This window comes from Barbatula barbatula, assembly GCF_947034865.1.
Source record: "Barbatula barbatula genome assembly, chromosome: 19".
In the NCBI taxonomy this organism is placed as follows: domain Eukaryota; kingdom Metazoa; phylum Chordata; class Actinopteri; order Cypriniformes; family Nemacheilidae; genus Barbatula; species Barbatula barbatula.
This window is the reverse complement of record NC_136782.1, coordinates 22,669,364-22,685,146: the sequence shown is the minus strand read 5'-3', so window position 1 is coordinate 22,685,146 and position 15,783 is coordinate 22,669,364. Positions and strand designations below refer to the sequence as shown.

At 40.0% G+C, this 15,783-nt stretch overlaps 1 protein-coding gene across 2 annotated transcripts in view; it reads left to right on the top strand.

Annotated features, from left to right (window-relative positions):
- The window catches only part of lsamp (limbic system associated membrane protein), a 78,946-nt gene that overhangs the window by 35,429 nt on the left and 27,734 nt on the right, over positions 1-15,783 (top strand). Inside the window, exon 2 of one of the 2 annotated variants that reach the window (XM_079481195.1) lies at positions 7,441-7,519. In XM_079481195.1, the coding sequence (XP_079337321.1) occupies positions 7,441-7,519 (79 nt within the window). Of the gene's footprint in view, positions 1-7,202; positions 7,520-15,783 lie in introns of those variants that run through there. The other variant, XM_079481194.1, reaches the window with a different exon arrangement.

Here is a 15,783-nt window from a genome sequence, read left to right as displayed (position 1 = left end):
CCGTTATTTATTGACAACAAATAAGGTGTTATGACATGTGTATGCATGCGTGTGAATCAAAATAACTATATTTTGGGGACAAATTTGTATCCAAAAATTTGCAAAACCTAAAAAAATATAAGCAAAACTTCTTTTTGAGAATGTCCTCATTTTTAAAACAAAATAAAATGATATAGTGAGTTTTGCAGAGTTTTCTTTTATGGTGGTGTTAGTGTTTGTAAGCAGCTGTGTTTATGAAACCTCCTCATTTGATAGATACATGTGTGTTAAGGTCTTGTGTTCGGCTGCTGATGTTCTGCAAGAGTAGGGAGTAAACAAACAAACAAGCAGAGGGTCAACAAGTGTTTTTGAGATTTGGCCCATGAAGGTATCAAATACGTTTAATAGGACTATGTATTATAATCCCACTATTTCAGCAAAGCACATTGCAGAATAGGACATTTCCCACGCCTGATGCATGACAAAGGGAGCAGTCAAGAATATGAATAGAGGAAATGAGGTCTAAGGTTACACTGGGTTCTTCGGGTAGGCATCCTCTGTGTTTCTGTGGGGGATAAATCATTATAGAAATACATACTTACCTTTCCTTGCTCTTATCAGTGTGTCCGATTCCACTTTCATCACATCCATTATTCTGAGTGAAAGATGCCTTTTGCTGAGGTGCTGCTTATAATGTCCTTTGTATGGTTCCCATCAATCCTCAGTTGTGCACCATAGAACAAATTCTGCTCTTAAGAAACAAACATTCAGATTTCCTTGAACTGATTCACTTCTGTCTGGTGTTCAGTAAATATCATGCACGTTTGAAGCATTGCTCAGTTTTGTTAGTGGTGATGTTTCCAGTCGTTTTGTAGATGCAGGATCGGTCTTAAAGTTCAGCATGTAATGATGATGATTAGGATCTGTCGTAAGAACACTGTTGAACATGGACTCAAGTTTCTTCATCATACACTGACAGTCTAAAAATCTAAAGCTTGATGATCATGTTTAGGAGATGCTCCAGATGTAGCAGCAGATGTTGGATTCACACTCCAGACGTTGATCTGACTCTCGCTGGTCTTTATCAATCTTCCCCTTGGATTATATCATAATTACAATACAAAAAACAAACAAGTTGACTGATTTTACATTGAGCAACTTCGAAAAGAAAGCAAACATGAGGTTTGTGAATCTGGGAATTAAAATCACTTTTTTTCTAATGACTACAAACTGTTTCAAGCTCATTTTTTTATTTATAGCCGTCTTTGATTCACACCATGTAAAATAATACTAAAGAAAGTTTTTTTATATCTTACTGTATGTATGCACATCTTTATTTGACACTTTACTAAAAGTGTATAATGTCATATAAACCTACAGTACAGTAATCTTCATTCAAACACTGTTTCAGGTCAAACATCACTTCAGACACTTCAGTATACAGACTTCAAATGCAGTCCTAATAAACATGAACATTAATGTGAATTATATAAACACACGTCTCATGTGTCCTATTTCTCTTTCATCATTTGATTCAGAGATGAAATTTTTTTTTACTTTAACTGGGACTTCGCATGGATGTTGGTGTCATATGAAGTTATTTTTATAAAGCTGTCAAATGAAATTTTCTTCAATCATCTGCTGAAATATTGAACCTGCTTGTGTATGTAATGCTTTATATTCATTTCTGCTAAGTGGCTTGATAAGAAATAACCTTCAGTCCAGCTGGATCCATACAGTTTTTGGATGCCACCATATTTTGTCAGTTGTAAAGTCTTCACAGTTGGTTTAACACATTCTAGAAATCACGCTGGCACAACCAAGGCTATATGGCCATAAGATGTCCCTCAAACATGATTTAAATCAGAACTAAGTGAGTTTTGAACCTGCTTGTAATGTGCACAGTTCATCATACATGTTTCAAGAAAAATCGTCATCATCTTTCATCAATTGCAATAAAGTCAAATCGTCTTTGTGAATGGTGTGAATGTTAACCTATTATTATACACACAGCACTGCTTATGTTAATATGATCAAGGCTCCAGAGTTCATAGAAAATCAAATCATGAAGACTAAAGTAAAGTGAAAGTGACCAATTTGTCAGATATGGTGACCCATACCTGAAATATGACCTCTGCATTTAACCTGTCCAGAGTGGAGTGAACACAAATACACCAGGAGCAGCTATCACTGCAGTGCCAGGGGTGCAAAGAGGGGTAAGGTGCCTTCGTAAAGGGCACATCAGTCGTTACCCGCCGGCCCTGAGGATCCAACCGGCAACCTAAAGTGGGACTATCCCATCTGAAACGTTGTTGATAGATGAGTTCAGCAGTCTCAACATGGCGATATATACAGATATACACACTCACCTAAAGGATTATTAGGAACACCATACTAATACTGTGTTTGACCCCTTTCTCCTTCAGAACTGCCTTAATTCTATGTGGCATTGATTCAACAAGGTGCTGAAAGCATTCTTTAGAAATGTTGGCCCATATTGATAGGATAGCATCTTGCAGTTGATGGAGATCTGTGGGATGCACATCCAGGGCACGAAGCTCCCGTTCCACCAAACCAAAGATGCTCTATTGGGTTGAGATCTGGTGACTGTGGGGGCCATTTTAGTACAGTGAACTCATTGTCATGTTCAAGAAACCAATTTGAAATGATTCGAGCTTTGTGACATGGTGCATTATCATGCTGGAAGTAGCCATCAGAGGATGGGTACATGGTGGTCATAAAGGGATGGACATGGTCAGAAACAATGCTCAGGTAGGCCGTGGCATTTAAACGATGCCCAAGTGGCAATAAGGGGCCTAAAGTGTGCCAAGAAAACATCCCCCACACCATTACAACACCACCACCACCAGCCTGCACAGTGGTAACAAGGCATGATGGATCCATGTTCTCAATCTGTTCACGCCAAATTCTGACTCTAGCATCTGAATGTCTCAACAGAAATAGAGACTCATCAGACCATCATTCCAGTCTTCAACTGTCCAATTTTGGTGAGCTCGTGCAAATTGTAGCCTCTTTTTTCTATTTGTGGTGGAGATGAATGTTACCCGGTGGGGTCTTCTGCTGTTGTAGCCCATCCTCCTCAAGGTTGTGCGTGTTGTGGCTTCACAAATGCTTTGCTGCATACCTCGGTTGTAACTAGTGAATATTTCAGTCAAAGTTGCTCTTCTATCAGCTTGAATCAGTCGGCCCATTCTCTTCTGACCTCTAGCATCAACAAGGCATTTTCGCCCACAGGACTGATGCATACTGGATGTTTTTCCCTTTTCACACCATTCTTTGTAAACCCTAGAAATGGTTGTGCATGAAAATCCCAGTAACTGAGCAGATTGTGAAATACTCAGACGGCCCGTCTGGCACCAACAACCATGCCACGCTCAAAATAGCTTAAATCACCTTTCTTTCCCATTCTGACATTCAGTTTGGAGTTCAGGAGATTGTCTTGACCAGGACCACACCCTTAAATGCATTGAAGCAACTGCCATGTGATTGGTCGATTAGAAAATTGCATTAATGAAAAATTGAATAGGTGTTCCTAATAATCCTTTTGGTGAGTGTATATATACAGCTGTGGAAAGGAATTAAGAGACCATTCTACATTTTCATTTCTGGATGTATTGTGGTCATTCCAGTCCAATGTTTGTTGAATTTCACCTAACCCTAACCTCCGGAGTGACATCAAGTCATCCAACGGCAATGTGAAAGACAAGACACACGAAGAAATCTAGATAATTACATAAATGACACTTTTCTTACGTATTTTGTGTTGCTTAAAAGTTAATCTGAACTTGTTTTCTTTGCTGTATTTGAGGTCTGAAAAAATAGAGAGCATCCTTGTTTCAGTTATTTCACCTGTTCTTCCAATTTAAATTTTCTGCAAATAGAAAGAATATTTTGATATGAAATTAGGTTAAAATATTGTTAGTAGGTTGGTTAGGATTGAAAAAAAATTACAATTTTACCTAAACATACTGTACCTGTAAAAAGTACATTTAAAAATCAGAAAAACTGTGTCTGAAATGGTCTCTTGATTTTTTCTGTGGCTGTATATACAGATATGAGACGGTTTTATTCATAAGATGATCACATTTAGAGAGAGTTATGAAGGACCTTTAATACAGGGCCGGTGTTGTAATGTAGCCATGTGTCATCACTGTTAGTGTTTGATGTCAACACTATCAAGAACATTTACGATTCTGTGTCAAAAAAAATCATCTTTATATAACTGTGTTAGAATGACTGACAGCAGTGATAGAAAAACCCGAACAGGAGAACAGGAGTGAGATTATAGATGTATGTGGTGGGGGGGTCTAATTTGTCCCTCGTAATGTTTATTTCTCAATATGATTTAAACAAACCAGTAAACAACCAATATTATACGGCAGCACTTTTCTTTAGAGCAGTCAAATGTAATGGAGTGATGCATGAAGTCACTTTATAAGGCTGTGTGATAAAACACTGTTGGGCTGTAAAATAACTGCTGCATTTATATGAGTAAGACACATCAGAGTTTACTGAACACAAACAGCAGCAGCGGCCGGGATGATGAATTGTAGGTCAGTTAAAGCCTCAGATGACCTTCAAGAGCTCCTTCTGTTCTATTTACAGAGGTGTGTGTGTGTGTGTGTGTGTGTGTGTGTGTGTGTGTGTGTGTGTGTGAGAGAGAGCTACAGAAACTCTGTTGGCCTGCAGCAGGTCAGATGTCAAACTTTAAACTCCATTACAGAAACACAAACTGACAGACACAAGATTTCAAACACTGATATTTGACTGCCAGCGTTTACACACTTGTGCATCCTCCATCCTCAGATGTGATTACCATCACACACCTGTGTGTGTGTGTGTGTGTGGCTGCTGCTGCTTTGTCCTCTGGGTTTGTGTTTCTGTTGTTAAAACCAAGTTTAGATTGAAAATGAAGAAAGTAAATCAAAGCAAATAAACGGAAGGCACACTGCGTTAGATCCCACTCAATGTGTGAATGTGACGGTGTGTTTTATTCTTAAGCGTGTGTGTTTGTGAATGAAGGTGATGATGAAGTGTCTGTGGCGACTGCAGCAGTTTCAGTGATGAAACACAACGTCTTGTGCTCGGCTCCCAAATGCACTTAAATAATGTAAATCACAACACTGAAGTGTAATGGACTAATATCTCTGGGGTCACAGAAGTTTCTGTGTGTTGGAGCTCATAAATCATGTGTTTCTCCTGAACTTGAGCTGATGTCAGGTAAACCGTATCATTTGTGTGAAGAAGATCTGTTATTGGCCTCTTTTCATGTGGAGAATAAAGAAGATATTATGCTCATATAGAGGCGAGAGCAGCGAGAAACACTTGCTCTTGTGGGGGGTGTTTCAGGAATAATTATGCCTGGCTTGCAGTCTTCAGCTTGAAGAAAGATCTGGAAGATCTGGAACTCCACACGCTCTCATTTTCTTGACATAAAGATTTTGTTGAACTGGATTTTTGAACTGAGCAGTGCTTCACATGAAGGTAATGAAGTAAGAATCTTACACATCAGAATAAAAGTGCTGTGCTCTGAGTCTGTGTGTGTGTGTGTGTGTGTGTGTGTGTGTGTGTGTGTGTGTGTGTGTGTGTGTGTGTGTGTGTGTGTGTGTGTGTGTGTGAGCGTGTGTCGTGTGTGTGTGTGTGTGTGTGTGTGTGTGTGTGTGTGTGTGTGTGTGTGTGAGCGTGTGTGTGTGAGCGTGTGTCATGAGTGTGTGCGTGTGTGCGTGTGTCATGAGTGTGTGTGTGTGTGTGAGCGTGTGTCATGAGTGTGTGTGTGTGTGTGTGTGTGTGTGTGTGTGTGTGTGTGTGTGTGTGTGTGTGTGTGAGCGTGTGTCATGAGTGTGTGTGTGCGTGTGTGTGTGTGTGTGTGTGTGTGTGTGTGTGTGTGTGTGTGTGTGTGTGTGTGTGTGTGTGTGTGTGTATGTGTGTGTCACGAGTGTGTGTGTGTGTGTGCGTGCGTGCGTGTGTCATGAGTGTGTGTGTGTGTGTGCGTGCGTGCGTACGTGCGTTCATGTCAGTTAAACAGATGTGAGGAGTGAACATAATAAACACTACACTGACACACAGTTGAGTCGTGGCAGAGCATTTTTCGTGCATTAGTTTCGTCCATTGTGTTATCTGTTTTACATCTAAAGCATAAATGAGGTGATTTAAGATGTTATGATCAATCTATTTTGTGTCTTAGGTTTCGTTTGGAGTTTCAGGGCAAAAATGATTAAGAATACATTTAGCTCTCACTGACGATGTCATTTGCTCACTCTGTGTCATTTCAATACTTCATTCTCTAATGAATTATGTAAATCTGATAAGGACGGGCCGCTGATGGGCACGATCTCATTCTGACCGCAGGTGCTGAAACATTACATTGAGCAAAGACTCAAACATGAGACAAAAACATGAAGACATCGCTGCAGTTTTGTGTTTCATCATTGTTTCTTCATCATGTGTTGTGTTGAATAGAGTTCAGTTTGTGTTGGATTTCAAGAATGATATAAAGTCATGAAATCAAGCTGGGTGTAAGTGTGTGCGTGTGTGAAGTCAGTTTTCACTAACCCTTTCTGCAGTTCAGATAAACGTGGTTTGGTTTGGAGTGTGTGTGTGTGTGTGTGTGTGTGTGTGTGTGTGTGTGTGTGTGTGTGTGTGTGTGTGTGTGTGTGTGTGTGTGTGTGTGTGTGTGTGTGTGTGTGTGTGTGTGTGTGTGTGTGTGTGTGTGTGTGTGTGTGTGTGTGTGTGTGTGTGTGTGTGTGTGTGTGTGTGTGTGTGTGTGTGTGTGTGTGTGTGTGTGTGTGTGTGTGTGTGTGTGTTTGAAGTGTGTTTGTGTGCGCACGCGTGTGTGTGTGTGTGTGTGTTTTGCAGGGCAGAGGCTACACGTGTACACACATGAACACATTATCTTTATATTTGTGTGCGTCTATAATGTCACAGTAAGTGTTTAGTGTGTGTGTTTAGACGTGTTTAGATGAAGCACAAGTTATTGTTTTGCTACAGTAAAGTACAGTAAAGGCTCAGTTAGGGTTGTGTTTCTCACTGACGTCACAGATGATTTGATGTAAATAGTGTTTGTGGAAGATAGACTCGCGTTATTTTGGAGGGCGCGCGCGCGCGTTCACGCTAGATGTCGCGAGCTTACCGCGCTTTGTAGGCGAGCTGTTGTCGTGACAACCGATAACGGGACTTCCGTGAAGGGGCAGCAAAGCGCCAGTGTACTGAAAGAGAGCGAGGGAGCGCGCGTCGAGCTAGTGCACGCGAGAAGCGCGCGGCGGGCTGTATCGCAGTTTCTCCCGCTCGCGCGTCAGTAGCGGATCTCTCTCGATCTGTTCACAGTGTCTCTTTTCTTTCTGTCTGTGGATTTCTTGTGTGTGGAGATGTTTGTGTGGAGACGCGTATCGTTTCGACAGCTGCAGGCGAGTTTTTTCCGACTGCTGTGTTTTATTCCCACAGGACTGCCGGTGATCAGCGTGGACAGTCAGAGATCCCCCGATAACATCACCATCAGACAGGGAGACACGGCCGTCATCCGGTAAGAGTTTAGTCAACACTCTCTCTCTCTCTCTCTCTCTCTCAGCATCAGCACCACTGCGTCAATAATCTGAGCGCATCTGATCACTGGAGCTCGTGAGTGAGATCAGACGTAAAGACAAAAACACTCGTGTGATCAGATCACAGTCCGATCAACTGTCGTCAAACATCATGATGTCGTCAGTTTTTATTCTTATATAGTTAGTTGACAAATCAACCGTACCGTGTGTCCTGCGGTGTAACAGTACAACAAACTGTTAAAAACACATCGCTGTATAGTATTAATATTCATGTTTATTATATAAAATACTACACATGTCTTGTATTAGTGTTGATGCCATGTGACATTTCAAACACACTTTTGACTTTTCTATTGTGATTTGGGATGTTTTTGAGTGACAACCGTGAGCTTCATAAATGATTAATAAACAACAGATGATGGTTTGAGGTGAAAGAGGATTATTCCTGGTTTTATAGATGTCAGGGGTCAAAGAACGAGAGCTGAGATTAGACGTTTCTTCAGAAATTCATATTACATTTCTGATAGGATGAATTAACAGGAAATGTAGTGGTATCTTTTTCTTGCTATATAAAGTGCACAGGGTCACCTTGTGTGTGAGATAAGTGTCTTTTATTCTCTTTAATGTGTTGAACTGACACACACACTCTTCACTCATTGATAAATCACACCACGTCTTGGCTGGAAGCACACATGCTGTCTTTAGATTCAGCATTTGAATGTTTACAGATGAACAGAGGACATACAGAAAACATCACCATCACTTACGTTCAGACAGATTATTAAGAAATGAAAAATAGTTGATTCATTTTCTGTCTTCATTTATTTATTCTTCTGTCATTCTATTAAAGTTGTTTATAGCTTACACATGGTAATCAAATGACTATAAAATCCTCTCTTCCTCGTGTCAGCGCTCTTGTTAAACATAATATCATTTGTGGCAGTAATGTTAAATGTATTAAGAGTTTTCTACTGTAGTTTATGTTGAGCATGTTTTACTCCAGGAAAGAAGTAACTTGACATTCAAAGCTTATGTTTTTAAAGTTATAAATATGTTGTGTTGAATTGTTGAGTTCTGTTCACCACCACAAACCGTAGATAACATAATTTTATTATATGTTTTGTGATATGTTTTGGGTTAGAGACCTGTTTTTTTACATAATTAAGTTTCTCGGGTGCTGTTTACATGTTGAGTAGCGTTTGAGCTTTTGAGGAGGAGGAAAAACTCCATTGGGTTTCACTAACAGAGCAGAAATGACAGACATACATGAGCTTTATTCATTCATGTCGTCACCTGGGGTTTGTAGTCTGTACCCATAATGCCCGGCGAGTGTCCTGTCTGCTGTAATGCGTGATTATCCTTTAGCTTTCATTAGGAACACTGTTCATCATCAGAGTTTGTGTTGATGCTCTTGTGCGTGCGAGCGTGTTTGACAGCGATGGTGTTTAGCGTTTATTAAATGATGGCAGCTATCTGGGGCATTGCTATCTCATTTGCGACCTGTAATTCTGGCCCCTGCTCTGTATATGTGAGGTGTGAAGTTATCCTCCAGCGTTCAGAGCTATTTTCCCACAATGCTATGGATTTAATTGGTTTTTAACACTTCTGGCAGTGAGTCTCAGAATGACAGGACAAATTGTTGGTTTTTCTAAAACATCCACTTCTGTGACAGCAATACTCTAAGTCAATTATGGCATTGACGGTAAACAGCGCAGGCTATTTTTAAGAGGACGGTGATAAGCGAGAGGTTGTATGGGGCCGTGACTCTTGTGTTGTCAGCGCTCGTCCAATGCCGTTTGCCTCTTTCCTCGCTGGCGTCAACTCAGAAGATTCACCTGTAGTTGGCGTCCGGGGTTGAGGTGAAGGGTCCGCGGGAGAGTGAATCCATCAGTGCCTTTACACACTCTGTCAGGTCCTGTACTGTCTTCCAGCATCCGTCTGGACCGGATTTACTGCTGTAATGTGAAACGTCATTGAGGACCTGAAAGAGGAACGTGTTCTTGCTCAGATGTTGGTATATACAGTACCTAAAAAGAAAAAAATGAAGTGAGAGTGTGATTGTGAAACGCTTGAAGAGTCGCTTGTTAGAGGTGAAATCATCTGGATTAGAGTCGATGTTTGACTTCACATTGAGAGACTTTTGATGGCAGACTTGACACATCTGAGCTCAGTTTGACACATTGTTGACATCTCTTCTGAAACTCATTGGTGACACACAGATAAGACTTATTGGTTGTCGGGTCATGTGACGGACTGGCAGAGCATGTTGGACACACAAACTGATGACATTGACCTTGAATGTCCAGGTGCAGGTGAAGAGCGGAGGTCAGAAAATCCTCCTCTGTGGTTTAGGACTGTATTTTTACAGAAGAGAAGAGGATCAGGTGAAGGATTGAGGTTAAAATCAATGCTGGTAAACCACAAGACCAGCCGATGCTTTCAGGTCTGTCTGAAGGAACAAAGAACAGCCCGTCGTCTCCTTCTCATGTATCAGAGAGTTCAGTTTGATTCTGTATCACAACACAACATCATCACATCACATCTGACTGATCGTATATAAATGTACATTCATCTGCAGTGGTGAGACGCACCGTGTGATGGATGTCAGACAGACAGAGACGAAAGCAAAACAATGTGAATCAGAACTGTGTCACTGAACAATGTTATCATTTAGTGCTGGTAATGTATGTAAAGATGGATGATTTGATTGTTTTTCAGATATTTCAATATTTAACCAAACAGCAGTTATTCTGAGGATTAAAGCCGACACCTTAAAGAAACGTCCAGTTTGTGCAAGAGAAGAGAGTTAGTGGAAGGTTTAACTGCGCTTAATCACCCATGAAGAGCAGTAAAGATGCTTTACACCACACTCATGTGAGCTCTGATGTTAAATACTCACTGGATACACCAGGACTTTCAACATTTTTCAAAAGTTCAGGTTTCTGGTCACGTCAGAGCAACAGTGAACAGTATCTGACAGTGATAGTCTTGTGATGTTGAATCGGATGCTTTGATTGCGCACAGGATTTAACAGTAGCTTTACACAACATCATCACGTCTGAAGATCATCAGTGGACAAACCAAAGGCCAAATCTGAGATCAGTACATCATCTGTTTTATTCCTAATGCTTTTCAGAATCAACCTGAGATGTCACTAGTTGAGCTCACTGACTGCGTATGCAAAGCTTAAGCAGTATGACATCACTTCCTGATCTGTTCTCTGTTTGTGTGTGTGTGTGTGTGTGTGTGTGTAAGCAGAGCTCAAAGGAGATTATTGAGTGTAATAGAGGAATCTATAATATGAGTTGATTCATTACAACTGCTTTATTGATCTCTGCTCAATTCACACAACACACATGATCAACATGTCAGTTAGTGTGTGGGTTCATGTGTGTGTGTGTGTTGTGTGACAAAGATGTGAGTGTCATTAAACAGTGTAATTAACAGAATAAATAAATGCCACTAAAAATAAAAATACAAGAAGGGTTAATATGAAATATTATTAATTACATGTTTAATATATATAGAGAGAGAGAGAGAGAAATAAAAAATATTTGACCCTGGAGAAAAAAAACCTTCATAAGTCTCAAAGGTACATTTGTAGCAATAGCCAACAAAACTATATTGTTTGTATCAAATATTTATTTTACGTCAAAAATCATTCTGATATTAAGTAAAGATCTTGTTCTGTGAAGATGTTTTGTAAATATCCTATCATAAATATATCAAAACTTAATTTTTGTGAGTGGATGCAGCACAATCGCGAACATAAAGGGCCATAAACACATCTACAAACTTAACTCGCTGCTGTCGCTCTTTGAGAATTACTCACTCAAGTGTGTAAATCTTTCAGGTTCATCTGCTCTACACGACATCATTACAGCGGTGACCCATAGAGAGCGTCAAAATAAACCTGGTTCTGCTTTCAACGGCCTGATACATCCTCCCTCATTAATAACCTTTTGCTCATTGGATTCCAGAGTTTTAAATACAGTAGTTATATCTCAGCCAAATCTGATCCTATTGTAATAAAACATAGATCAATGGAAAGCTTATTTATTCAGCTTATTTAACCAATGTTCTGTGGTCCAGGGTTACAAATAATGAATAGATCTATGAAATAGAGTCGATATAGTGAAACACGGGTCTGTAAAATATAGTGTTACTGTATATAAAGAGTTTATTTGCAAAAAATGTATCGTGTTTTATTGTGTTACATTTACATTTATTTATTTGGCAGACGATCCAAAGCGACTTTTGTCATTTTGTTAACAGTACCCTTAGTTTACCAGGCCTTTATATTGTTTCACGCATGAGTTTCACTGTATTAAGTTATGAACAGCCCAGTGTTTGATATGCATTTGATCAGTTTTATATCTGGTTTAGAATGAATCAGTGGGCAGAACATTTACATACAGAAATGAGGATGAAATGTTTTTATTGTAACCATGTATAGAAGCAAAAGCACTCGTTCGGTTGTGTTGCTCTCGGTAGAGGTCTGAACCTGAAGAGACCCGTGATTGTGCTACACAGACCCGACTCGAACCCGTTAAGACCCTAGAAATGCTATAAATGTACTACCCGGACCCGTCGCAGACCCGACTATTATTTGAAAGTTTGACCGACCCGTCCGGAAAGACAGACCCTGGACATGATAAGCACAAATTCCACAGCAACTTGCTAGTCAGTAAACAAGTTTTTGACTTACCTTCTAACGTTACTCACTCGTACCGGATTGTGATGCAATTTCTTTCCTGTATCTCAGTGTTAACAGCACAAGGTTGTGTGTTTGATCTCAGGGGATTGCAGATACCTGTGTATAAATGTATAGGATAATGCGCTGTAAGTCGCTTTGGATAAAAGCATCTGCCGAATGCCTAAATGTAATTCATTGCTAATGTGGTTTCCACGTTATTCCTCTCTTGCTGATTATCAATGTGCTCTGAGCAGAGTCTGAACAACAATTTAAGATATAACAACACGCTTCATTTATATCAATATAAACATGGAATGGGATAAGTTGGTGGAATAAGTCCCGCCTTCTAAATAAAAGAGCCACGTTGTCACTGCTTAAGCTTCGGTTGCAATAGCTGTGCTGATTTCTGAGTCTGAAGGTGACGGCTGCTGCTGACTGAGCTCGCTCGTGGGTTTTTCACCTCATTTTACATGCTGAAACTAAGTTACAAAACACAAACGGTGCCGAATTTTAATCGACTCTGGTAATAACTCAAAGTAATAGAATTTGGACCCGGACCCGGCTAACCAGTCAAAATATAGACCCATACCACCCATATGGGTCCAGGGTCGGGTCTCGGGTCCTCCGTGAAGACCTCTAGCAGAATCCTTTTACATGTGTGTGATGTGTCATCCATGTGAGTTTAATGTGACATGTCTGTGATGTGTGCTGTTCTGACAGATGTTCTCATAGAGTTGGCACATCTGCTAAAACATTGATCTGTATTAAATAAATCAAGAGCTTCCCTGTGTGAATGTGTTCTTCTCTTCCTGCAGTTTCTCTGCTCTGTGAGTCATGTGAGGAGAGACATTACATTGTGAGTGTGTGTATGCTTGTGTGTGTGTTCGTGCGGGTGTGTATACATGTGAGTGTGTGTGTGTGTGCGTGCATGTGAGTTTGTGTGTGCTTGCAGGCTATGCGATTACATGATGGCAAAATGATGCGCTTAAATAGAAGAAAAAAGTGCATTCATGGACGTGACAAGAAATCCATTCTAAGAGATATATGGCCATTTTCTATGCGAGAAAAAAAAACGAGTCGTCTTGTGGCGGTGGAGCGTGTGCTTGGTCACATGACTTGTGGGGCTTGCGCAGTGTGGAGACGGGAGAAATGGACGCAGAGCAGACCGACACTGAACTAGTGGCCAGGAAGAATTGGCGATTTTTGTTTCAGGATTTCAGACACTTAGCAGAGAGCGGTACGGTGCAGTATTAGCTAAACTAAAGTTGTAAATAAAGTAAATATAATGTTTTAGAAAGAGGATTCAACCAGTTGAGTAACAACAATTTAAAGTAACAACAAAGATTAAAGAGGTTTAAGTTTTACAGAGTGAATCACACATTTATATCCAGTTTCTTTTTCAAAAGAGTTCATACAAGTATATGTTACAATGTGCTTAAATGTGTACATCCGTATTTATGTTCTATTTGTTTAATTTACCTGTACTGTTGAGAATATATTTTAAGTTAATTTAATTCAGTAATGCAAAGATGTTACTGTTTTTTGATTTTCTAACATTTTATTTTATTTTGAAAACTTTGTGCAATTCTAGTTGTTGTTGCTAGTTTGAACTGTATATCTCAGTTGAGAAATAAAAATTTCAGCATTTTCAGTTATCTGTGTGTGCACTTTCCTTGATATCAACCAAGTTGACTCATTATACCCAGTTTATTGTATACCAATCGCACCTCGCAATTTTTACCTCAATAATCGCAATGTGACATTTTCCTCAAATCGTGCAGCACTAAGGGACACACAGAGACAGAAGATGAAAGAAGAGAAACACAGGTCATATATTATGCAGACTATCAATTCCTTTATGGGGTAGTAATAATGTTAAATTTCAAAGAATATTAACAAGTGCAAAATTGAAATATAGCTGATGCCAGCAGCCCCCCGGCGGGCAAAACCAGTGCAGCCAGTGTGCAAACAGTGGCGAGGAACCCAAAACTCTCAGGAGAACCCAGACCCAGCCAGGGGAACCAGTTCTCCTCTGACACCCTGCTGGAGATCAACTTCGTTATACACGTGAGGAACAAGATGTTTTGCGTTGTGTTCAGCTGCATTCATTGAATCAGAATCACTGAACCTTCTAAACCGCTTGTTAATTGCATCTGTGAAGTAAGCAGTGCTGGTTTCTGTAATGAAATTATGTTGGATGTAAGAGAGATGGTGAGGAACTTATATAGCTTGATTAACATTCAGTGTTTATTGGTGAAAGGGCACTGCTGTCTGTTAGTCTAAATGAGAGTGTGATGTGAATGTTCCCGCTCGTATTAGTGTTTGATTTCAATCTGTTAGAATCCAGACCTGCTTTAGAGGGAACCGTGAGCATTTGCTCCTCAGATGTGACGCATTTTTGCCACAGAATCTGAGTGATATCAGCATCTCCCGTGTGATTGTCTTACTGGACAGATTCTCCAGTCTAATGCTCTGTTAAACAGGGACTCGTCTTTGAGGATTTGGGTCAAGAAGTGGGTCGCCCCAATTCCTGCCCCACTCGCAAGTACAGCAGAGGTCTTGTGTTCTACGTTTGAGTAGTGATGGGCGATATTATATTGTTTGCAAGATAAGCAGAAATTTTCCCATGATAGGAATTAGTCTTCCGGCAATATGAACGATAAATCCCAGTTGATGATGTTTTTCTTTGTAAGATTGATTGACAGCTCATATGCGGTGTGAAAACGGGTATAGCGGAGGGCGGACGTGAAGCTGAGAAAGAGTTTGCACTAAAAGAGGAGCTCTAACTCTGGTGAAGGATGGCACTGTAGATGCATCCGACTTAATGTTTAGTTTCACTTTCGTTTTATTTCAGAAAAGTATTTGTTGATAGTCATAAAACATTAAAGCACCACAACATGTAGTTTGGCTAAAAGTCTTTATTTAAACATTCGTTAGATGTATTGAGCCAGAGGAAAGCTTAAGAGCTCTCATAGCAACACTTGCACCGCACCGCTGCCTGTTTACATCCAGTAAGTATTGCGAGTTTGTATTACGTTACATTAAAAACATTTATGAGCGAATGACAGCGTTTATCCTCTTTTTTCTGTTCTCTTTCTGTAGCGCGAGTCATAGACGGATACAGTATATGTTTCAGGAGAGAGTGATTTGTAGCCTGATGTGATCGTTTCCACCCAACAATAGTCTATATACACTTTATGTATGACATGAGTTTTAGTTCATTTCTTTAGACTGTAGGTAGGTAATTCTGTGAAAATGTCAACTCTACCATAAAGAAATTAAGGTTTTTCCAACAGTTTTTACTATGCTAACAGCACAGATCTCAACATGTGGTGGTTTAAATGCCCATGTGAGATCTCATAGTTATTTTAGTATTTGTTTTATTTTTAGTGCATGATTTTTCATAGTCAGGTAAGAGCCATTTTCCGGATTGTCACATCCATAACGCCTCATATTCCTCTTAAATGGACAAATGATTTTTTTTATAAAGTATCTATTTGATGTAAAGAGGCATCACTTCTCCATTCATTGGGTAATATTGCTGCAGGA